The sequence below is a fragment of the Doryrhamphus excisus genome, linkage group LG10 (assembly GCF_037039965.1).
Source record: "Doryrhamphus excisus strain RoL-2023G ecotype Guam linkage group LG10, RoL_Dexc_Guam_v1.1, whole genome shotgun sequence".
NCBI lineage: Eukaryota > Metazoa > Chordata > Actinopteri > Syngnathiformes > Syngnathidae > Doryrhamphus > Doryrhamphus excisus.
Window position 1 is genome coordinate 1,183,764 of NC_136366.1, and position 25,537 is coordinate 1,209,300.

At 39.3% G+C, this 25,537-nt stretch overlaps 1 protein-coding gene across 1 annotated transcript in view; it reads left to right on the forward strand.

The window, feature by feature from the left end:
* Positions 1-638: 638 nt before the first annotated feature.
* Positions 639-25,537, forward strand: part of cfap46 (cilia and flagella associated protein 46) — a 41,794-nt gene continuing 16,895 nt past the window's right edge. The window contains exons 1-37 of the mRNA XM_078794318.1: positions 639-796; positions 886-1,007; positions 2,324-2,455; positions 2,677-2,741; positions 4,212-4,376; positions 4,930-5,053; positions 6,201-6,295; positions 6,609-6,734; positions 6,887-6,986; positions 7,263-7,361; positions 8,357-8,547; positions 8,661-8,886; positions 9,248-9,365; positions 10,869-10,998; positions 11,358-11,482; positions 12,038-12,153; positions 12,270-12,376; positions 13,130-13,342; positions 13,493-13,667; positions 13,913-14,062; positions 15,304-15,408; positions 15,647-15,828; positions 17,679-17,810; positions 17,967-18,132; positions 19,586-19,652; positions 19,766-19,901; positions 20,022-20,205; positions 20,329-20,482; positions 20,806-21,047; positions 21,374-21,481; positions 21,582-21,740; positions 21,908-22,056; positions 23,263-23,361; positions 23,444-23,504; positions 24,728-24,871; positions 24,951-25,151; positions 25,240-25,346. Coding sequence (XP_078650444.1) covers positions 748-796; positions 886-1,007; positions 2,324-2,455; positions 2,677-2,741; positions 4,212-4,376; positions 4,930-5,053; positions 6,201-6,295; positions 6,609-6,734; positions 6,887-6,986; positions 7,263-7,361; positions 8,357-8,547; positions 8,661-8,886; positions 9,248-9,365; positions 10,869-10,998; positions 11,358-11,482; positions 12,038-12,153; positions 12,270-12,376; positions 13,130-13,342; positions 13,493-13,667; positions 13,913-14,062; positions 15,304-15,408; positions 15,647-15,828; positions 17,679-17,810; positions 17,967-18,132; positions 19,586-19,652; positions 19,766-19,901; positions 20,022-20,205; positions 20,329-20,482; positions 20,806-21,047; positions 21,374-21,481; positions 21,582-21,740; positions 21,908-22,056; positions 23,263-23,361; positions 23,444-23,504; positions 24,728-24,871; positions 24,951-25,151; positions 25,240-25,346 — 5,024 coding nt within the window. The 5' untranslated portion in view covers positions 639-747. The remainder of the gene's footprint in view (positions 797-885; positions 1,008-2,323; positions 2,456-2,676; positions 2,742-4,211; positions 4,377-4,929; positions 5,054-6,200; positions 6,296-6,608; positions 6,735-6,886; positions 6,987-7,262; positions 7,362-8,356; positions 8,548-8,660; positions 8,887-9,247; positions 9,366-10,868; positions 10,999-11,357; positions 11,483-12,037; positions 12,154-12,269; positions 12,377-13,129; positions 13,343-13,492; positions 13,668-13,912; positions 14,063-15,303; positions 15,409-15,646; positions 15,829-17,678; positions 17,811-17,966; positions 18,133-19,585; positions 19,653-19,765; positions 19,902-20,021; positions 20,206-20,328; positions 20,483-20,805; positions 21,048-21,373; positions 21,482-21,581; positions 21,741-21,907; positions 22,057-23,262; positions 23,362-23,443; positions 23,505-24,727; positions 24,872-24,950; positions 25,152-25,239; positions 25,347-25,537) is intronic.

Below are 25,537 nucleotides of genomic sequence, written 5' to 3' on the forward strand. Positions count from 1 at the left end.
CTCATATTACTACTTTTTATTCTCATGAAAATTTTTCTTTTAATATTTTGACTTTAGTCTTGTAAAATCAAATAATTTTCCAACTATTTCAACTTCAAAAATGTTCTACATTATCCCCACAAGACCAGTAAAAGACAGCTGCCAGCCGCAAATGGCCCCTACGCCATACTTTGGACACCCATGCTTTATATTCAGTACATTGAATCCATATCGTCACATTAGCAGAATATTTCGTTTTTTTATTTTATGTCAATCAAACAGGTAGTTTTTCCTCTTGTTAAACATGATAAACCGTTTTGACAAAAAGCCAAAGTTGAATTGCAACATTTTTGTCCCTCTTTGCTTACCGTAATGCAGACGCCCTGGCCGGGTAGTGTTGCTAGGTTACGGTCGCAAACAAAATGTAACGCTCGGATATTTGGCAACATTTATAATCGAGGGGAATATTCTTTTGATTCCAGGTATTTTTAAGAGTTGTATGTATCATTTTTTGTTTAAGTTAGCTGCTTAATTGGAACATGAATGCCTTTAGCGACGTTACTCTACACCATTTTGGTTCCTTTGACCTAGCATAATAATAATTACGGAATTCCCTTTCAAGCTATGAAATAAATCGACTAACATTACTAACATAACTTCTCGTTGTTTTAAAGTGAGGCACCTCGTATTTTGGAGCGAAAATAGTAAATACTCAGAAGTAAGAAAAAACACTTGTTTAGTGAATGTTCTTCAGAAAGACCGATTAGCATGGACCTGGATGTCATTCAGTACTTGGCCAAGGCCAAGAAGAACAGAGGTTTGTGCTCCCGCTGGCTCAGCTAACATTAAAAGAGGTTACAGAGAGTTTATTGCATTGTTTTCTTCTATATTCTATATGTATATCAGACTCCGGAGCTTTGCAATCAGCCTTCAATGTATTGGAAGTGATGACAGCAGCTGGAAGCCCAGAAGGAGCACGCAGCTTTGACCCACATTTGTATGTCTTCTGTGGGGAAGAAGCACTGCAGGTAGGAGGAATGTGCTGACAGGTTTGTCAGCTTCTGTATTTCAACAAGTTAAATGACTTCAATTGCAAATATATTGAATATTAATATATATATTATAATTTTGTCCTTTGACAAGTCACTTACTAAATAAACTGCAGAAAGCAGTCGCCTATAGGCAGATTAAGAATCATTACAGAGGCTACCACTTTCCAGGAAAGATGGTGTAGATGCTGAAATGAAATGTTACAGGGATGATGCTTCAGCACATTTATCTCACTGCGGGGAAATTATTATTATGTAGACAAACAGGCCTCCTCCTATCTGTGAAACACTGACATACATATACCGACTTTATAAGTGAATTTGTGAATTTTGTACATCAAACACCTGTTTATTGCCTTCTAAATTTGATTATATGCAGAACCCTGTAGACAGGAAATAACACCCCTATAGTCACCTTTATACTCCTATTGCCCAATATACAGAAGTAGACTTAATAACAGAAAATAAGACATATTAGAGATACTAGAATTAGTAGAATTCCCTTTTTTATGACAGCTTATTTCCTCATCTACATAACATTAAAGACACCCAGTGAGCATTGTAGAGTAATATGTTTCATGACTTTGATACATCTTCTAAATATCTTATATTTCTATTTTTGTTCATTTGGCCATTTTTATGTTTGAAAATGTCATAGCCAACTATAATAATAGGCCATAGTCATAGTAATTCATTCATTTGGAATAAAAGCAGTCCAATTTGAACCAGGAAATGATGATGGATGACTGTACATACATGTAGTGTGTTTCAACAGAATACAGGACATAATATTCACCATTATCCATTGTTTGACTTTAATTATCTTGAATACATACTGATGGTACAGCATGATATGTAATGTTTTAGTTTTTCTTTGTTCATCAGAAGAAAGTCTTAGTCAGCTACTGCAGCCTTAAGGTATTAAACGAGTGCAGTTGTCATTAAAACCTTATGTAGATTTTTATTATGTAGTGTTTATTATACTGTACATCTATCCATCTAATATATTGATTCCTTCAGCGTTGCCCCATGTTGTTTTCCTTATGCTTGACTAAAAATCTGTTTCACATCATTATGATCCACAGCCTAGAGTGCAGACTGTGCTGCTCTCTCAAGTACTATTAGTGGTGTGGAACTGCACTGTATCACATCCAGACGTGTTTCTGATATTTTGTTTGACTCATTTTGAATGCAGCTGTACATATGTTGTGTAATATACGTATAGAGCTGGGATACCGAGATTGTTTGTGTGCAACACAATTATGTTTTGCTTTCTTTGTTGGTCTTTATTTTAGCTGGGCTGTTTAGAGATAAGCGCGGCATGCCTGAACAAATTCTTTGAGCGCAAACCACCAGCTGATCAATATTTGTGCCGCGCCTTGATCTGCCAAGGCCAGCTGAAGTGTCCCCCGGCCACAGGGAGCATGGTGAGTACAGTAAATTAGGCGCAGCTTCTTGACAGGGTTGCTCATGTTACAGATACATTCTGTGTGTTCTTGTCTACATTTATTATAAAATGCCAGTTGTTGTCCTAGCTTTTGTAAGCAAAGGAATGTTGTTGAACATTTGCCCATTTATCGTCCATAGATCCAGTCACTGTGTTTTGAGATAAAGAGTTATCACTGCAACAATTTTTTTTCTGCTGTAGGAAGACTTTCAGGAGAATGTGCAATGTTTTCTTAAAGCAATTGAAATTGCAAAGCGAGAGAAAAGGTATGTAACACAGAAAAGTTACTGTAGTCTCTCGTTTATCTGGTTTCATTGTTTGCAGAAAGTCACTGTGATAAGTTCTGTGAAGAATGATTTCTTATTTATATATGGAATGTTTTCATAGTTAGAGCATAGAAAACAATTGCATGACCTGAATATGTTTTTAAGAAGATTAGAGCCCTCCAGACATCAACTAACACCCCTATAGTTACCATTATACTAATATTACCCAATATAGTAGACACAACAGAAAAACAATTTAAGGCACGGATAAGAGTCATGCCAGTATGTATGTTACAGTGCTGAGGGCAGACAGGAAGTGACATCAGAGTTATAGGTGTGGCTTATGGCCAGAACTGTAGCCTGTATTAGAGCTTATTGTTGTGAGATACCTAGTGACCAGTATAGAATACTACATATTATCATAGTAGCTTATGTTTGTATTTTAGTTCCTTTAGCGACTTAAATGCTTGATTTAGGCAAAATATACATAATATTAGCTTACATGTGCATATTTTTCGGCTACAGACTTACCCCGCACTAGGTCGTCCCGTGAGCTCTGGTCGGTTTTCGGTGATGAGAAACATGGTTCGGTTCGTTATTTGGAGGTTGGCTTCTTAAAACAATATGCATTCAAAAGAGCATTTGCATGAAAAAAATGCTCTGCTTTCTCTGAAGCCAAATTAATGCACGTTATTGGCTGTTCAATTTGTGTATAATGAAGATACATCTGCTACGACATCCTAATACAATTCTGCGATAAAAGCTTTATGGACCACTTAATTTATGAGGAATTTATTTATTGGCGTCATGAAATATTTTTCCATTACAATGTATACAGTGCCTACAATTTATATTAAGATTTTCCGTTACATTAATTTAGAATTTCAACAAACAAATAATTGAAATAATACTTTACTTTACTTTAATACTTTACTTCCCTTCGACCTCTAACTCACATATGAATCATATGTGTTGTTGTTGACGTTCACACAACTTTATCGGTGGGTGAAAAGGATCATAGATACAATAGCAACAGATACATTCCCTGGTGTTTTCTCTAAGATAAGTTCAGACATCAACAGTCTCTTTGCTAAGAAATGCACAAAGGGTCAAAAAAGGGTGAAATGTGCGATGCCCAATTAACACCTAAGAGAATATTTATGTTATACACCAAGTTTAAGTAACATAACATTCTCTCTGGTGGTTAAATTAGCAACACTCAAGTGGTCCATCAAGGATTGAAGCATTTATTTTTACTTATTTCACATTGGTGGGTTTCTAGAGTTCTCTACTGTGGCTTATTAGAGAGCAGTTTAGTCCCACTCTTTTGTATTTCATAAAACAATTGCTTTCACAGTTAAAATAGTTTAAATAGAGTTATTTTGTACCAAGATAATACATTTCTTGCATTCATATTAATAATGTAATTTTCACTATATCTTTGTTTTGCTTGTGGTTTGTTTCCGGCAGATCTCATTACATTGTCTTCAATGCCTCGGTGCTATATGCCCAGATGGTACGTCCTCTCCTGCAGCCAGGGCGGTGTCGCCACCTGATTTCGTCCCTCAGGCAGGTGGTCAAAAGTCTGGAAGCGGTGGCTGACAAGAACCACAGCTGGAGGGCAGAACTCATGATGCAAGTGACCCGCCACTGCACTCTTATGCTCAACTCGCATTCACGGGGATGGTGAACGGAGCTAATGAAGCAGCATTTCATGTGCTGCAACAACTTTCCGGCTCCTCAGTTAATTGGCTTGCTTATTCTCATCTAATGGAGGGAGAAAGTGTGCTGATGTAAGCTGTCTTATGTACATGAAAACAACCTTAGGTTCAAATGCTAATCTTGTTTTTGACCACCAGACACAATGTACCATTTGTCGACGGTGTGGCGTGAATGATGCAGCTAGGCATAATTTTAATTGGGTTCAGAAAATGACAGGATAGCCACCGTGGAGGGCGTATTTTCAGAGGTAATTGTTCTGCTGTCATAAGTCAGTCAACAATTATGCTTTGTCATTGAATTACAGTGAAGGGGTACTATTGATAATATTTCAATGATGTAGAATTGCAACATTTTCTGAGAACTGAGCACGGACACATGGTGTTTTGGATTTGAAAACTATGCAAATACGTCTAGTAGACCATAATGTTTTGTAGAACACATTTAAAATGCTAATCATCTTTTTCAGGCACTTAATTGACTGTCTTTTGGACTCTGGGAAAACAGACGATGCTGGGAGTTATGCTCGAGTTACAGAGGAATTCATCCGGAAACACTGTCCAGATCTTTATTCAAAGCTCTTTCGTGTGCAGGTAAATTATTCTATGACTTTAGGGGAAACAAATATATGCATAGTATGTAAGAATATGCAGCAAAGATGTAAAACAGTTGTTTAACTTGATTGGTATATGGTAGTTACAACATATTCTCTCCGGATGACTGCACGGTGATGGTATGGTCGGCATGGCTGCTTCATAACCAGAAGGTTCTGCATTTGAATGTGACTCAGATGGGACTTTTCTCTGGAGAATTCAGCTGAGATGAGCCTCAGCCAGGCCCTACATACCAGTATGCTATCTGTAACATGATACAGTCATCCCTTGCCGCTTTGCGATTTAAATTTCACAGCCGACAGCTCATGGTGGAAGACAACCTATTGAAAATATACATATTTAAGCAAATTGTATGCAAAACGTATACATTTCCAGGCATACAAAAATGGCTAAATGAGCTAAAATACAAATCTAAGGCATTATGAACACACATTCAAAGATGTTGTGATGTAGTCTACACTGACCGCTAGATATCGGTAATGTTACTGTAATGTTTGGTGAGACACACAAGCACCAGACTTTTATTTCATATTTAAATTATCTCACAACAGCAGGCAAAATAATGGTTAACACGAACTACTGTTGTGTCCGTATACCACAGCAAGCTACAACTCAACTCTGATCGCCGACATTGCTTCCTTCACAGCAACACACACAAGCCTTATTTAGGTCTTAAGTGTCTTATTTTCTGTTCTTATGTCTACTGTATTTGAGAATACAAGTGTAAAGGTGACTACTCTGATTTTATTTCATGTCTAAAGAGCTCTAATAATGTTAAAAAACCATATGTAGAAGGTCCTAAACAGGTTTTCTATGCTTTAAGTACACAAATATCCATTTGTCCACATTTATAAATAATGAATCCTACAAATTCGTTTTTGTCATTACGGTCGAGTCTTGAACCTATTTATCATGCTAAACAAGGGATTACTGTATATTTTTAATCTGTATATTTTAGGACTCCATCCTGAATTGAGTCATTTTATTCTGACGATGGGAAAGAAAGATATGGCCTGTGGGCTGCCAGTTGACAGTATATCTCAGGCATCAACTTCTTCTCATGCAATCTCATTTAAAATATTGCACAGCATCAGTACCAATTCTAACATGAACCTTCTTGTTTTAGGTGTGGCATAACCTATCAAAAAAGGATGTTCTTATAAAAAAGAGTCGGCAGTCGAATACCTTACTTGTCATTTACAAAATGCTGCAATTCAAAAGGTAAGGAATTTTGATGAGATCATGGACAAGTTACTCTTAAGTGTTTAAGTGTCTTTCTCTGGATTTATTTAGAGTGTGGAAATGTGGCTCTTAACGTGGGTCTAGGTGTGTTTTTACGTAAATTACAAATGTTTGCCTTGCTTGGCTATATTGGGTCTCAGTTTGGCATTGCCTGCTATTATACAGAATTCTGAAGTAATATGCAGTCAACTCTCAATTCAGTTAATTAAAAAAACATTAGGAACAATACTTTAAGACACATGTACTGTATGTATACATATATTTATTCCAAAATGTCTCCCATTGATTTTAGGGGCTTGGGCGAAATAAAGGAGGATGAGGTTGGTAAAAAGGATTCAAATGAGCTGGAGGATATTTTTGGTCTTCTCGGGGATTCCGCAAAAGCATCTTTTCGGACACCCATCGCGCCAGCTAGCAGGTCCGTAAACAGTGTTTTTCTCTACAAGCCTTTATTTCAACCACTTACAAAATAGCTTTGTGCCATTGACACCCAGTTGCTGATTAAACATGGTTCAAACCATCTTGACATGATTTGATTTATATCCATGTTGTTTTATGTTCGATTTGCAGAGTGTCTTTCCTCATAGAGCTGGCTTTGCTGGCCTTGCAAGGGAAGAATCAGAAAGTGGCAGCCAAATGCTTAAAAAAGCTACAGTCAGCAGGGGAAACTGTAAGTGTTGGATATCGTCCTAAACATCCATCAGTAGCAAGATTCAATACTCCGTAACAGCACATGTTCGACAAAGACACATCCATTCAGCGGTTAAACACATTTTTGACCGACAGTTTATTTGATCAGAATTCTGACTATTTGTTGGTCAGGTGATAACCAGTTAGATTAAACAATGCCACATCTCATGTATAAAGATGTACTTTGGTTCATACTGTAGGAAGTGTTTTTCTTATTCCATCACACTCTGACTTTTGAATTGCTCTTTTCTTTCAGAGTATCGGTGAACAAATAATAATGGAGTGTGTCAACTGTGAAATAAACCTCCAGAAGAAAGAGACTAAGATGAATGACTATTCCAAATCCAGTGTGGAGGTGCTCAATCATCAGACACACCTCAGTTCCTGTTATAAAACAATCAGTCATTTTAGTAGCGGTAATTTGATCAGGAGGTCAAAGTGAATAAGTTCACATACTTTTAAGATAGAAATGTTGTACATGCATTTCGATATGAGTTGGTGTTTGCCTTAAGCTGTTATATAAAATGTTATGCAATGGTACCTTGTAGGCATCGCCCATTATACTTCTCAAGGTATACCACGGTATGAAAAAGTCACGGTTCGAAACCACTGAAATTGTGCGTCATACCATTTCTATGATATTTCACTGTTTCTACATGGAAATACTTTTTCAGGTCCCGTGTTATTCCTCGCGGTCTGAACTGGGCTTCGATTTTTGCCAAAAGTCATTAGCTGCCTCGTTAGCATTGAGCGCCATTGTAGGTTGAAATATTACTCACGCCGAGGCTCGTCAAATGTGGAATTGTGATTCAGAACGGGACACATTAGGAGGATAAGTGGTATTAATCATTTATTATCCACTGAACAAGCAACAACCATTCGACAATACAACAGTCTCAGTTGCTAACAGCAGTGACATGACCCAGCTTAAATTAAATTAAATTAAATTAAATTAAATTAAATTAAATTAAATTAAATTAAATTAAATTAAATTAAATTAAATTAAATTAAATTAAATTAAATTAAATTAAATTAAATTAAATTAAATTAAATTAAATTAAATTAAATTAAAAATATTTGCGATGAGACTTTGCGATGAGTTCTTCAGTTTAATAGCGTTTATCACATCAATCGATTGCACGGAATGACAGTAAAGTACAGGGCATACAGGCCAGTTTATTAAGCGCAATATTGCACGATAACTGTGTACAGAAATTGAGGCAAAATTTAGTAGAAAAACGAATCACACGACTGCATCGAGTAATAATATTTAATAATGTTGTAATATTTAGTCAATAATGAAAGGACTGCTTATTGAAATTGCTTGAGAAGATGTTATTTTCCCCTTAGGCCCGTCTAAAGGAGATAGGGAAACTGAATCAGTGTCTACAGGTTGCAGTCAGAGAAGGGGACCCTCAGGCTGTGCAGGCAGTGTGTGCGACCCAATGGAGTTTTTGTCTTCCACTGTTGCAGCACAATCTACGCAAACACGTGAAGACACCTCTGTCCCGGGTGGCCCAAGCACTGGAAGATATGCAGTGGTATCCAGCTCGATTCACTTTCATTCATTCTAATTTTCTTTCTATAAATCTATACTGTAAGTCTGTCTGTCGATATGAAAATCCAGAACACATTTTTTGTGTCATTTTTCCAGTATGCTGTTCCCAGTCCGATGTCTGGTCCATGCAGAGCTTGCAATGATTGAAGAAGAGGACGGACTCCTTGAGGCTTCGATCACTCACCTCCAAAAAGCCATGCTGCTGGATAATGGCACCCAAAAAGAAAGATTGTTGTCAGCTTTCCACCTCCTGCAGCTCCGAAGGGACCTCTATCAAGCACCCTCTCGCAGCGAGGACAAAGCCGCTATGCTCATGCAGCAGGTTTGTAGCGTTTGGGGTTAACCAGTTCAGTACCCCCCCCAAAAAAAAAAAAAAAATCATTTGGAGACTAAATTGCTGGCATGTGAATCTAGGAATGGTCGTTTGCCTATATGTGTCTTGTCATTGTCTGGTGACCTGGCCAGGCTGTATCTAGCGCTTTAAGCTACCATAACAAATGGATTCCATTTCCTGTGTCCGGGTTGTGGAAATAACATTTACAAATAGACTTATCAGTGATATAGGCTGAGGATGCACCAAAATTAATTGTATTGGTTTTGCTTACGACTGAAATAATGAAAGTGGTGTGTCTGTCGATGTATACAATGTATAAACTGTTTCTTTTTCTCTCTTTTTCTGTCAGGTCAAGGACATGCAAACCCAACAAGATACAGATTGTCGTCCTTTACTGCTGACGGTGGGTCAACTGTTGGCTCCTGCTGATTTCCAGATGGTGCTGAATGCAGAGAGCGCTCCTAAACGTACGCGTTCGCCTTTTTTTTTAGTTCACACTTTCTTAGATGCAATGATTTGCTCTTTTTTACACATCCTGTTGCAGCCATCTGCATGCATTTGAACAAGTGTTTATCAAGTGGTCATGGCACCAAAAAATGTTTGACACAAACAACAAAACAGAAGCACTCTCTTAATAAAACATTTTGGGCATACTGCAGCTATCCGCCAGTAAACAATTATAAAATATGAATGAAATGAAGTGATTAAATGAGCGATAATCACACTCCCCCTAGAGAGTTTTCTGAACAGACACAACTATGATGTCACGTCGGTATGTTTGACTGGCAGTGATTGACACTGACAGATTGACTGCAAGATACAAGACGGGTAAGCAGGGATTGCTGTTTAGCTAGCCTCTGAATTTGGCATGAAAACCCAGATTGTCGTTCTAGGATTGGTAGAATTCATAGAATCTACTTAGTATTCGTGTCTAGTGTCTTTAAGAGCTGTAAACAGACTTACTCCACCTGCTCAACTCCACCTGCCACACAAGGACCGGGCACAATATCCAAAAGGTGTGTAACAGAAAATCAACAAAATGCATCGCAACAATGTAGGAACAATGCATTTCATAGGTAGTTCTGGGAAGGAAGGTTCTCCAGGCAAGTGACACACGTGTGATACAAAGGTTATGTTGGTAATGAATAGCCTCAGGGTGTACTGTACTGCTAACTTTGCTATCAGTCTTACATCAAGTGATTAGAGGACGAGTGTTAGAAGGAAAGTTCTCGAGGCGACGTTACTTCCCCCTTCAATGATGGAAGGTGTAAAGAAGTGTACATAAGTTGATATTCAACCAAGGAGATATGCCTCTCAATGTTATTTTTCACAGTGAAAATAACAAGATTAAGATGTGTTTTGTTGTCATGAGCACTTTCATTCTGTAGACATGAATACGCATACAGCACATATACCACTTAAAATAGTTTCATGTTTACTGTTTGTATCACTATGTTTGGCAAGATGATAATATCGCTGTTCATAGATAGCAGGTACAGACCATGAATAACAACAATACACAAGAGTCCTATAGCATTGCAAGCATACAAGCCCTGTAGCATTCTTAAAAACATTGCAGTCAGTGACCTCTCCATAATCCAGTTGTTAAATTTCCCCAGTACTGCTTAAGCCACGACATATCTAAATAAGATCTAAAGCATTCTGGAGTGTGTGCTCTTGAAGTCATCTTTTTTTAAAAGTTTCTAATCGACTTGCCTTGCAGCCATTGACATGACTGAAGGAGCAGTGATTTGCATACATTCCCTCCTGCTGCACCCTACATTATTGCTTTGCATAAACATGCATAATTAATGCATGTTAAATAAGTCATAGTAATTGATGTTGCAGTTTCTTGGACTTCAGCAATCTGTTTTGTTTGCACATCCATAACATGTACAATATGTCCCTAATGAATAGAGCGAAAAGAGCGAGTTGTGCAACATAATTAATGGGAATTTGTGTTTCACCAGTTACCAAAGCAAGTGTCGGATGTGGGCCAATCGTTCAGCTTTCGGCCGAAGCTCAGCATTACTACGAAGCTGTACAGAAGTTGGATGGTTACCTGGATCGACAAGGAGAAAATGCTGACAACACAGAAAGGTTTTTGGTATATTTGTGCCTTCTTTCCAGTGTAAAAAGTAACATAGCAATCATTGTAGTTTTTAAGCTGTGCACAAACTACAAATATACTACAGTGGTACTGCTACTGGAATTTGTGTGAGAGTCAGAATGGAAAGATCATTCCAGTTGAAAAGTGGAAATGCACGAAACAACAACCCAATTTAATAGTCTCAAGTCATTTTCCCTCAATTCACTGTCCAATTTCTTGAAATGAGTATGGTCCCATTTTGTAATATTCAATTGTGCATCATTGTATCATTCCAAATGGAGAATACCATTTTCTGCAAATAAGCATGTTTAATGGTCTACATTGTGAGGTTTGCTCTTTTCTTGTTTAGACTGAAGCTGTGGGCAGCACTTGCAAAGTCGGCACGAAAACAGGAAGTCTGGGACGTATGCCGTGTCGCTTGTCGCTTCTGTTTGCTCTATGATGAGGGAAAAACCAAGATGGCCAAGTGTCAGAGTAAGATGAACCACAAGCTCAGGAGAAGAATGTTAAATAGGCAAGCAGACAAAACGAGTTGGCATGCCACGGGGTAACAGAATGGTGACACATTGCTATGCCACGCCAACGTGGTGTGGCCAGCGCAAATTTGGTGAGCAATGCAGTCTGGCGCAGCGCAGTGCACCCACGCCTCCGTCCCTCCCACCAGCGCAAGTGGCAAAGAGGGAGGAGAGAAGGCGTGAGGGTTTAACATAGCCAAGTTTAATCTTAACCAATCAAATGAACACCTTTCATTGCCTTTTATATAGCACGCTGTTTTCCAACGTTCAAAATTAGAGACATGTGATAAGCCTGGTTAGTAGCTTTCATAATAGCATCAGCTACAAGAAGTAGGTGCTGTGGAATTGTCTGGCAACCAGTCCGGGGTGTATCACACCTCTCGCCCAAAGTCATTTGGGATAGGCTCCAGGATACCCCCCGCAACCCTAGCGAGGATAAGCGGCTTGGAAATTGGATTACTGTAATTGGTATTCCATGTCACAAGCTATTTATCATTAATTTGTTTTCATGCAGAATCTCGATGCTCAGAGGATGACAGCTCTACTGAAACTGTTAGCAGTTGTGAAGAAATTCAACCCTGTGTGAAGAAGTTGCGCCTTTTAGCCGAAATATGTTATATTACTGCTGAGGTATGTACATGAAGAACTTCTGAACTGTTTTAAGCTGTGAAAAAATATGTATATAGAAATAAATATGCATATTCATATGTGTTCTTTAATGTGAAATCAATGTCTGTCTTGTTCAGGCTACTATCCAAAAGTTACAAATGCACGGTGTGCAACTCAACAGCCCTGCAGTTCTTCCACAGGATGGAGGAGTTTCTGAAGACGACCCACATTGGATTACTTATAGGTAAAAAAACAGTAACAACGCTTTCATTCCAATTTTCCAAGCACATATTGTGTACCCAGCAATAATTGTCTATCTATATAATGAAACCATATCAGACATCTCAAAGGGTGTCTCCAGTTAACGTAGGAACATGCTCTAATATTTGTTTTGTCTGCATGTTTGTATAGGGTTTATCCCAAGACTGATAATAAATATGTATTTAAGAGATAAAGATCCTGCATGATACACCACATGTATATGAAAAAAGACGCGGCAAACAGAAATGGAAAAGGATGCTGATTTATATTATACTGCATGCATCGTGAAGCCAGTCTCCAGATCCACACATAGAACAGCTGTGAAGGCCACAAACACTGAGCATGGATTTGTGTCCAACCGACATTAAAGATTGGGTGCCCGTGGCTACCAATGTATTGGGCTAGGATTCTGCGGTGGACCTCATACTGATTCAACAACGTGCTCCTTTGAGAATTTATTGAGGTTAGACAGCTTGACCCCGGCCCCAAGCTAGGCGAGCCCCATAAATACCAAACTCAAGGGACCACCAGAACTGGCTGCCAGTCCAGGTTGTACTCACCGCGTTGCTCAGATGCGATATGCTCTGGCACAACCCTGAACAGAATAACAGTGTAAAATGGATGGAATCAATGCCTATGAAATTTGAAACTGAAGAATAAAATTATGAATTATATCTAGATGCCATGCAATGAAATGTGTATTTATTGATATTCTACTTTTCCCCATTCCACACAGAGACTGGATCCAGTCGTTGTCTGATTATGCCTCCTCCACTTTCTTACGGGCAGCTGAGCTTGGTACACAGATGAGAGAGCCCTGGATTGTAGCAAATGCAGCCATTTACTTATGGAACTACAACAGGCACTTGCTGATTTCTGGAGACTATAAATGCCTCGTGCCCACCTTCCAGAGCTTGGTGGAGATGCTCCAAAAAACAGAGTGCATTAGGTAGGAATGATCTGCTTTGCATCATTTACCTGTGATATACATTTGCTGCTTCGTTTGTTTATTTAAAAACTATGTTTATATTTTTTAACTTTTAGTCTCGATCTTCCAGCTCCCATTTATCTCACAAATCTTATATTTTGTCCTTCCCAGTCACCGTGCTCTGTTGGTGCTCCTGTGTGACGTTGTGGCTCGAGGTTTGATCCAGCATCTACCTGTACCTGACAATGTGGAGCAATCGCCCCAAGACAAGGGCAAATTCAAAGCAAGTCTTCAAGCTGTTGTGCTTGACGCTGATAGTCTCGAGAATATCCAAAAAGCACGAGAGGTATGTTACCGTATGTGTGTTGGGGGGTATTGCATCATTGTTTTGGTTTCACTGCTCTTCTTCTCATTTGAACCCTCCTAACTTTGAGGCCAACACATGCTAACCACTAATCCATCACACAGCCAAACTACGATGTTTCAGTAATCAACTTATAAAACAGTTTTCAGTGCAACAGACAGGTTGAAAACCAAAGACAGCACGTTCTACTTGCTGCAGATGATACAATATACCGTGTGTCTCCACAGCTATGCGACTACTCCCTGTCCATATCCAACTGCAACCCCCGAGGGGAAAAAGTCCCAATTGCTGTGCAGAAGCAAATAGTGGCCACCTGGGTGCAGATCAAGAGCCTCTTGCAGCAGCAACCTGGCCCAGGTACCGACATGGATGAAAAGGTACCATTCTACCTGTCCTCCTTCAACAATTGTTGATGGAAATTAGATGATTTATTTTTTTGTAGAGATAGTCATAAGACATTGATTCTTCTCAGCTTTGTTCCTTTATCTGCTTGAGCCACTCTCTGTTGATGCAACGATTGCATGGCCAAATACTTTCATTCGGCATTGCTCAGCAGCACATAAAAGCACCAGAGCATATATATACTGTAGGCTTGTAGTTTGGCAGGAGTTGAACCAAGACTCTTTCTCATTCTTATTAAGATTTAAAATTGTTTTGCTTGTAAAAATCTGAAAATTCTGTGGAAAACATGTAATTCACCCCAAGGTTTGTATTTATGAATATGTTGTATTAAAGTATAAAATGTACATATATATAGTCTACATGGCTTCTACAGTCAGGTTTTTAAAAATCCGACCGTATTTGTGGCGTACCCCCGCCACTCGCCCGAAGACAGTTGGTATAAGCTCCAGCACGCCCGCGACCCTCATGAGGATAAGTGGTAGAAAACAAATGAATGAATGACTGTAAACAAAACACTGTTCTTGAAAGAAAATAAAAAGACAGAAAAATATTCTTTCACTGCCAGATTCTTACACAGTGAACCAGATCACAGATGAAGACATTGCTCTTGCTACATGGCAGAGCATCAAACGTAGAAGTCTCCACTTAGTGCTCTGCACCGTCTGGCTAAAAAAAGAATGTCAAGCTATTTTGGCTTTGTGTTTCATCTACCGCAGATCCCACGACATCTCATGGTGTATTTTCCCTGGCTATATCTGAGTTTTCCCTCTAACAGAGCAGAACAGAATGAAAATATACTTCATACCTATTCTCTCATTAGTGCATCCACAGTGCTTTGCCTTGCTGTTTGCGTGTCCACCAAATAATGTATAATAATAACTGAGTGCCAAGCAGATAAATGCACTGTACCGGTGCAGCTCAATAAATTACAGTATCTTGCAAAAAATATTTGATTTCATAAATTCAGTTCAGACGAAGTACTTTTGAAGTAGACCAAAGTACTTCAAAGTACTACAATTTAATACAATTTACTCTAAACCACTACTAAAATAATACAAATATAGTGCTCAATTTTTGTGTGAATGTACTATAATGTTGTTCCGGTGTAGTGATCAGTGAGTGAGTAGTTCATAGCTCTCAGAATGTTTGATGTATGCTAAACAGGGTGCGGAATCCAACAAATTTCAAAACTCATTTTCCAAACTTGCATTGTCAGATTGAAGAAGTGTCGCCTCTGACCCGTGTGCTGATTCAAGTGGAGATGCTCCAGTCCAATAAGAATCCCAGTAACTTGGAGAGTTGTGATCCCAGTCTCTCAACAGTATGTACCCACATCTTTGTGTTTCCCTGATATACAGTTGGTATTACTCAAATCATTACTCAAATGATTACGTTCCATCAGGACTCCTTTTTGACCTCCTTACTTCTAGCTAGCATTCCCTTATGACATTTCCTAATCGCCCTCTTCTTCACTCTTGTCCAGTAAACATAATCCATTGCTTCATTTGTCACAGTCTTGTTTGAAATGTTACCTTCTGTTGCACTTGTCTTACCCAAAGCTGGTGACCATGGTGTCCAATGCCAAATGGAACGATGCTGTGGTGGAGTTGCAGATATGGTGTCAGCTTGCGACATTTTGCCACCATGCTAAGGAGTACGGCTTGGTGCGGAGCTGCACTGAAAACGCAATGAAGCTGGAGGATGCAGCGGCAAGCTGCCTCAACACCACGTCTTGCCTTTTGTAAGCATATGCCAACCTATTAGAGTCATTTTAGTCTCATACCTAATGAAGGCGCGCACACGGCACATTCTAAAAATGTAATTTAACAAGAAAACAAAACAAATGCAGAAATGAAAATATCAGCAGTCATTTTTCAATAATAAAATGAAAATAATAGAAAAAAGTTCTAATTGAAAGATTTAAAATCTTAATTTTATGAGAATAAATAACATTCATCAAAAAGTCACATTATAATTAATTTGACAAAAATACATAATATTAAACAAAAAGTCATAAAATTATAAATAACCAAAAAATGAAGTTGTTGCAAAAAACCTCATGTTACCAGAATAACCAAAGTAATGTGGGAATAAAGTCACAGTAGAAAGTTCATATTGTTGGAATAATTAAAATAAAAAAGCAGGAATTAAATAACAGAATAAAGTGCAAATATTAAGAGAAAAAAGTCAGATTCCAACAAAAAAAGGAATAATTTTATGGTAACAAAAATAGAAAATTTGCTATTTTAGTAACAGAGTGAAATTGTTGAAGAAATATGTATTTTTTCAACTCCTCATCATTATGTGAAACATGAACACATGCTTTATTGCAACACATGCAACATTGTTTGTTTTTTTATTTTTTTTAGAGGGCTTCATCGCTTAAATAGGTATCCCAATGACATCACTGTAAGCTAGCTCATATTAACTCATTTTCACATTTTACTATGCATGGAAAAAGGAAAGAAATATGTGTTCATGTTTCACATAAGGATTGTGAATGATGGGCAAACTTCCAAATAAAGAGCAGTTCGTCATTAATATATATTCACAAAATTTTCCTTCCTTTCATCTGTCATCCTTTCATTTTTTGATGCTAATAGACCTGCAAAAAGTGTGTGGCATTCATATCATTTTGAATGCTTTCTTCGGGAAAGCACACATGTAGGAGTGGGTGAGATATTTGCTTGCACAGCTCCCTCGGCGTGCAATGGGCATATTTTGCAGAACTGCACTTCATATTATTTATTTATTTGTGATGTGGGCAGCACGGTGGCCCGGTAATCAGCATGTCAGACTCCTTAAATCCTTATGGGTTTGCATGTTGTTTCCATGCATGCAAGGATTTTCTCAAGGTACTCCATCTTCCTCCCACTTCCCCAAAACATGCATGCGAGTCTAATAGGAGATTCTAAATTCCCCATGGGTGTGAATATGAATATGGTGAATATGTTTATCTATGTTTACGGATGATTAGGGGTGAAAACCAAAACGGGATATCATATCAACCTGATTGAAAAACTAATTAGCTAGTGGTGCCTCATTGTGGTGCCAAATTAGTGCGGCATGGCTCAGCTGGTAGTGGCAGTCTCCCAACCTGAAGGTTGTGGGTTCGATCCCCTGTGATCCCCAGTTGAACCCCCAGATGCTGCATCATCAGAAGGTAAATGTGCTAACAGTCAAAGCTCTTTGAGTGCCTTAGCGATGGAAAAGCGCTATACAAGATGAAGACCATTTATATGCATGCATACTCAGCCAACTACATTTTTAGTACTTGAAGAGGATATTGTGCAAGAAACGTCTTGTAAGTAATGCAACGTCCCGACAGAGGCTGACAGTCTAAACTTTATTGCTGATCTTAAAATGCCAACAGCAGTACTGCACTTCCAACACCAAACACTCGTTTTGCCAATATTCCACAACCGCGCACAACATAATACTTCATCATTATCCACCAATCAAATCCCAAAAAGTGCAGTTTTCCTTTCAGTGCTTGTACTGTTTCACATGTACCTATTTGGCACCAACATTTATGAAGTAGTATTCCATTGATTGAGTGTTTCTGATACCTAATTAATCTCACATTCCTAGGTATGGCTTACCTGCAGTAAATGAAATGCTGAGCAGTGCTGCTTGTCTGAGGGGCTTGAGTAAAATCCACGAGGCCATCGGAGATTTACATATTTACAGGGCAGGCATGGACATTCTTCTGTCTAGTGTCAGGTGATGTCTGCAGTTTACTTTCATACTGACATAACACTTAGAGTACACATAGTATTTTAGCATATCATCTTGAGAGTTTCCAGTGTTGTTTTTCATTACTTGTCATATTTATGAGATAACATATGTTGTACCATATACATACTCTTTTGTTCACAGCTATGCAAAGAAGGCCGGAAATCCAGAGCTATGTCGAACAGCTGCAAGACATTACTGGAACGCTTGCCTACCTCTAACCCAGTCACCTGAGGAACGACACCAGTTGAGAGAACCACTGGAAGCAATTCTCAACGCTCTCATCCACACTCATACTAAATATGCAACTGTAAGACTCCCTTTTTCCATATTGACACCTACACTCGTATACATTGAGCGTTATTGTGTGTGTGTGAAAGTGAGCTGCAGCCAATAATTGCAGCCAATATTTTATGTTAATATTTATTTTTCTAAATGGCATTGCTTCCCAGACTGTCAAGCTGAGCATGTAGGCAGCAGTGTTCAAAAACACATGCTCCGTTGTAATTCATTATTAATGAAATCGCAGAACTTGCGGAGCTCAGGGATGAAAAATCTGCTCCACGGCATTGGCTGCGATATGGATAAATACGTGTTGCTGATGGGAAGATTCCAAAAAAATCATGTAAGCACCTTAGGTCTCGGGAAAAGGCAATAGAAGAAGGAAACAATTGCCAAAGTAGCAATCCCTCACCAGTTTGTACTTGGAAATTTCACTCCTACCAGGTCTTTTGAAGCATTTCTTAAACAGTCGCGTTATTGAAGCAAATATTACGCTTTCTCTGCCTAAATTAGACATTTTAAAGCATCGTCACAGCAAACCAATCTCCTCCATCCAACCCTGTCTTCTACATCTGTCTCTCACACCAACTACCCTCATGTCCTCCTTCACTACATCCATAAACCTCCTCTTTGGTCTTACTCTACGCCTCCTTCCTGGCAGCATCCTTCTACCAATATATTCACTATCTCTCCTCTGGACATGGCCTTGGCCTTGGAGATAAAGGGCCTCTAACATGTATTGTACTCCTTCCTGATCCTATCCATCCTGGTCACTCCCAATGAAAACCTCGGCATCTTCATCTTTGCCACCTCCAGTTCTGCTTACTGTCTTTTCTATCACATTTTTTTTCCCAGAGTAAAGTAATTTCAAGCAAGTTTTTAACTTTTCAAGTGAAAACTCAATGATGAACCCCCAAAGTCATTTCCTGTCCGCTTCCCTACCAGGTAAACTGTCTTAAATGGCTTATTTTATGTGATTATATCTCGTAAATCGGGTAATATGAACGTAAAGATGACTATATGGGTATTATTACATGTCTATATGGCTGTAATAATGTTAAATATCATATTTAGACAATCTTAAATATAGGTTTTCTATGCCATAACTGTCAAAATATTCATATGTATTATTATTGGTGGAAATTCACTTGCCACGGTTTGGATTAGAACCAACTAAATATGATAAAGGAGGGACGCGGTACTATACTGGATAGGCTTACGAGTGTAAATGGGTGTTTTTTCATTTTCTAGAGGGCTCTATTAATGTTTAAATAAACGAGGTTGTAAACTAATTTTCTTTGCTCTAACTACGGAATATCCAATGTATGAACAAGGAATTCTACTTCATGGAAATTGACTTGTCTGAAACCAAATTAACCACCACAAATCAGGAATTACTGTGCATTTATTATCAAAGGATATTGGAAAACTTCATGTACTCCGCTTTAGTATAAAATTGAACAATTCCTATTCCATATCAGGACAAAGTCAAAGGCTTGCAGACGTCGGCACCAGTCCCTCCCGGGATTTCCAAACCTGAAGCACCAAGTAAGGATCCTGGCATGATGTGCATGTGTTTTGTAATAACCTTTGCACACATTTCTCATATATTGTATTATACACTTGGTTATGTTCTGTTCTTTCTGTGTGCCTCTGAGCAGATGAAGAAGTCCTAACCCTGAGATCATCGATTTACTGTCTGTTGCTCCAAGTATACATAGACAGAACCGATTGGAACGGTGCTCTGCAGCTGCTGGATAATGCTGTTAGAGATATGCCTTCAACCAAACACAGACTGTTGAGTAAAACAAACACAGCAGTGATGACCGAGAGAAGGAGATGAAACAAACCTCTCAAAGTATAATATAGCACATAAATAATATATTCATGGGTTATTGCTTTTGTGTATGTTTCCAGACCTCTGCTGAAATACCGCATCCAGATGAAAGCGCGGCTGGGGGAAAGTGTATTGATGGACATGCAGACGTTACAAGGCAAAGAAGAGCATCATTGTTCATTTATGTGGAACAAAGTAGCACGGTGTTCTTGCAATATAACACAGCAACTGGACTGCTTTAGGAAATCGGTCACGTCTTTCTTGGTAAGTAAAGATAATTCTATAGGCATTGCACAAAGAAAACAATAAGCTTTTACCCCCATCTTGTGGAATCATAACATCATTACAGTTATTTCACCTTTGATATTCTCTGTTTTGGCACACAAGAGTGAAGAAAATCAATGGCAAAAAGTCGGCTTCATGCTGGAATTTGCAGCTTGGCTTTACTGTCATAACTTCCCTAAAGAGGATGCTCAACACCAGGTTCACTGGGCTATTGACATTCTCCTTCATTGGGAAACAGACAAGTCAGAAAACCCAGGTAGGACTCAGCCACACCTGCAGCATACCTTCTCCATCACGTGCAATCTTAATCACATGACATTGTCACATGATTTAAAAAAGTAATAAAAATTCACATGATTCAACTGTGAGGCTAGTTGAATCATGCTCCTTCAAATCGAATCGTGGAACAGTTGACTTTTCTGAGACGCGTGTATTTTTTTATTTCTCTTAGAGATCAATAAAGTGTCTATCTATCACAATTTAATTTTCTGTCCATACGTACATAGGAGGCGTACTTGAAATGTACTCATACCTCATATGCAAAGTCCTGCATAATATATTTTGTGATTCTGTGTCTAGAGGACGAATGTCAGGAGATGGATGAGAGCTCGGTGAGATGTGACACTCTGGCTGTTGTCCAAGGACTGTCATTCATACAAAGTATATCCAATCTGAGGGAGGTGCAACGCCTAAACAGCTTGGTACAAGCACACACTTTGCTCGCCGTCATGGCAGACAGAAATTTACCTGAGCACCAGATGAACCTACTTAGAGCTTACGACTATGTGCTCCAAATATGGAAGGTGGGTAAGAAAAAAAATGCAATGTTTTATTTATTTTAAACAGAGTTAGTACCTTTGACAGACATCAAGTATAATTGGTTTGAGTTGGAGTCATGTTTGTAGTACCAAGATCATTGATTGCGATTTTGGTAAAGTTGGAGACTAATTTTTTTGTAGGATTGTTTAATTTCACCTCAACAATGGCAGGACAGTTTTATGCACATGCATATGATAGATGAAGCTGCTGTTTATACACATACAGAAACATAATTGACATTAGGATGGAGCCCTGGGGAACTCCATATCTTTACCCCAAGTAGTGGCCAACTGTTATATTAACTAATGTTAGCTTTCTTTCTCTGCAGGTGTCAATGACAGTTGTTACATTGATTCCCAGTGAGCATGGCACGCCCCATTCCCCCACCACGCCTGGGCCAAAAAAAGAAAAAGGCAAAGGGAAAAAAACCAAAGATGTACTTTTCCTTATCATTTGGTTGATCTACAGAATATATTTCCGGATGAGGTTTGTTACAGTAATACATTTTATTTTATTTGTCTCATCTGCTTTGCCAGGCTACTCCTGCAGAAGTGAAACCCAAACCTGCCTTGGATCCAAAACTCTGTTCTAATCTGGAGTATTGGGTTAAATACGCTTGTTCTGATCAAGTCCGCTACATGTTTAAAACCACCTGCAATCCCCAGTGCATCAGTATTCATAGCATAACACAGCAGGTAAATCTCCATCCATTCATTGTCCTTATGTTTTACCTACTACCTACCTACTTTTGGTCTTAAAAAGCAGACAGCAATAACTATTATTAATTGCTCATTATGTAGGATCTTGTGATTAAAGTAAAAAAAATAGGATTTTATTTTATTTTTACTGTGCTTTGCTTTAGGCCCAGAGCCTATATTATCTTAACCTTCTGGAAAAGGAGCTCCACTCACTCTCACTCAGCCACCTGACGCTACCCATAATGCACCTGGCTGAGACAATTGCTTATGACCTTTTGGACAAGAGGAGCCTCTCTGACCTATATCGACTCAGGTAGGAATACTAACATATTAGTAATTTGTAAGCATAATGTTTGACAGTATGATTGACATGGTGCACTCCACCTCCTGCCCAGTCTGTCGATAGAACCGACTCCAGCTCTCCTGAATCCGTACATTCGTTACTTTAGCATCATCGCTGTTGCTAGCCAAGTAGAGGCGTGAAGTATGATTTCTCCTACAACACTTTCAGGGTTCTGGCGCAAAAAGTGGCACAGGGCAATCTGACTGGAACATAAATGGAGCATAAATGGAGCATAAATCATTCAATCATTTTGTACCGCTTATCCGCACTAGGGTAGCGGCTGTGCTGGAGCCTATCCCAGCTGTCTTCGGGCGAGGCGGGGTACACCCTGGACTGGTGGCCAACCAATCACAGGGCACATATAGACAAACAACCATTCACACTCACATTCATACCTATGGACAATTTGGAGTCGACAATTAACCTAGCATGTTTTTGGAGAACCCGGAGAAAACCCACACAGAGATGGCCGAGGACGTCGCCTAGCTGTATGACCTGCACGCTAACCACTCGTACACTGTTTGTTTGGAAACGTTTGTACAGAACCCAGTTGAGCATTGTGTATATAGTGAAGTCCCAAATCTTTCTGGTCTGGTTCACAAGTGAGGGAAGGCTAGAACATGAGATGGACAGGTGGATTGGTGCGGCATCTGCAGTGATGCAGACTCTAGTACATCAGCCCGTTGTGGTGAAGAGGGAGCTGATCCGAAAGGTTCATCTGTGTTCCTACACTGCCCTATGGTCATGAGTTTTGGGTAGTGACTGAAAGGACAAGATGACAGGTACAAGCGGCCGAAATTAGTTTCCTTCATAGGGTGTCTGGGCTCTCCCTTAGAGATATGCTGAGAAGCACTATCATCCGAGAGAAATTCAGAGTATAGCCGCCGGACGCCTCCCTGTGGAGTTGTTTCGGCCATGTCTGACTGGTAGGAGTCCTCCGGGAAGAACCAGGACATGTTGTAGAGACTTGTCTCTCAGCTGGCAGGGAGAAGCTGGTTGAAGCGGTTGGGGAGAGAGAAGCGTGGGCTTCTCGTTTTCGGCTGCTGTCTGACAAGCAGAAAAAAAAAAGGATGAATGGTTTGATTCCTGGCAAATTGACAATACTTAATTGTTTACAATAAATCCAACCTGATATAAAGCATAGTCACCACATTGCTGCTTTTCTCATCTCATTAGAATAGTGAAGACCTGCAGCCAGCTTGGTGTGGAGACACATACCCCGTACCACGAAAGTCTCTTGAATCTGATCAAAATACAAGAACAAGAACAAATTGGGTACGTAAACACACACCTAAGGGCTTGTTTTGTTGTACACTTTGCTTCATCGATGTGCATCAACTGATATCAATGACTGTAGGTGCCACAGAGCCATCACGCTTTTACAGGAGAGAAGAGGCCTCTGCAAACCATGCGATCAGGTCAGATGTTCTGCTTTTCATAGCTTTTAAAAGTCAAAATCCGACCAAAATGTGAGTTCAATGTCTGGTATTCACACTGTCATGGTCTCTTGATGGCAAAGGCAAAAACGGTTTCTCTCTTTGAACGCGTTTGAATTGTTGAGCTGCATAAGCCATGTGTCCCGCAGTGTTCCATTGTTGCTGAAGCAGTAAGGCAATCATTTGAAGTTTCTTAAAATATCTTGATGGTTATAGAACAAAGAAAAATCACTGGCCCTCAGCCGGAGGGTTTGATTGTCTGTTTGTCAGCCCAAATTAAGGTTGTTAATGGACGCCATCTGCGACAGATGAGTGTTATGAACAAAACAGGTCTCCAAAGGCTTTCTCTTCCAATGCCACGTTTAGAACTGCCCTTTTGGAATTTGTGTGAGACAATTGCAAAAGACATGCGACATTGAAAGGTGGAACAAAGTTTTATTCTCTTGTGAGAAAAAAATGTAACTTTGACAGTCCTGATGACTTCTAACATTCCTGGCATTACAAGGAGATCCCACTTGAGATTTTTTTCACACTTTGACACATGCTTCTTCCTTCAATGGAACAATGGAGCTTCAGGTTCTTCAGGGGTATCAAATGGCAGCTGGCTATGTGAGATGTTGAAGAGGGCATCCCTCATGACAGAAAGCTCTCGTCTTTTGCACTATCCTGCATGTTCTCATGATCTAAACTTTTTGGGATGAAAGGCAAGCGAAGTTTATAAAAATGTCTAACAAAAATTGTTTTCACCTGGAACAACATTTGCACTAGCCTCTTGGAAACGCTGGAATCATGCATGCCCAAACCAATTTTTGAGGTGATTAACATGAATGGTGCAACTACTCAATACTGAGTCCTTTTTAAAACATGTTATTTCTATTTCATGGGGGTTTCATGATGTTCTTTAGCTATGGCCTTAAAGCCCATTTCACTGCAGTGGCTGTTTGCAGTACATTGCTTATTCACTTTTTTTGTTTTGCTCCCATTTCTTGTTTTTTGCATTTTGAAACTCAGAACCTCCTTGAGATCCAACACTGAAAAATGTAAATTCTTGTAGTTGTACTCACTTGGTCTTAAAGTATTGATCAGGAGTGTATAAGCTACAATTTCAAGTGTTTGTCAAAAATGAAAGCAATCATTCAAAAATGTTGCCTTTTTACATTTTGTATAAGCTGAAAGCTGAAATGTTAACTTTTAAACTTTTACAGAACGATGAAATGTCTGAGCCACCGCTAGAGATGAGGCATTCGTTTCCTCTGGATATTTGGGTGGACAAAGCTGAGGTCTGCTTGGCAATGGGGCTCTACCAAGGAGCCAGGCAGCTCCTGGCAGAAGCCCAGTTGGTGGCCTCAGTGAGTTGGATAGCCTATCAAAAATGTTTTTTTACGACTGATAAAAATCTGTTCTGTGTTGAATCAAATTGCTTTTTAGGAGTTTGAAGACCAGACAGTAAGGGCAAGAATCTTGCTCAATCTGGCTGCTCTGGCTTGTGACGAACAGACCTATGAACAGGCTCTGTACCTTCTGGACAAGGCCCAAGCGTTTGGCGGGGATGAGCACTTTTGGTACAAATTCACTCTCACAAAGGTGAACGCTGTAGTTGGTCAGAGACAACCGGATACACAGGCTCAGGTAAAGACCCTACAGTTTGACTTTTAGACTTTTTTGTTTATCCAAATTTTGTGCGTAAAATAATAACATAAGATATGATCCTAAACAGATTGATCAGATTATAAAGGATGGCTGTGAGGCTCTAAAGCAGGTTTTGGAGCAGCGGATAAACCGAGTTCCAGAGATCACCTTCTTACTTACATCCTTAGAAATGAGGTAATTCATTCATTTGTAGGCCTGCCATCATGTACACATTTTTTGTAGTTTCAGTTTCTGAAACCTGGATTAAGGGAGTCGCCAGCATAATTTACATCGACACTCTCCTTCCACGACCAGTCCAGGTTGCAATCTACCTCTCTCCCAAAGACAGCTGGGATAGGCTCCAGCATATCTGTGAACTTCTTGGA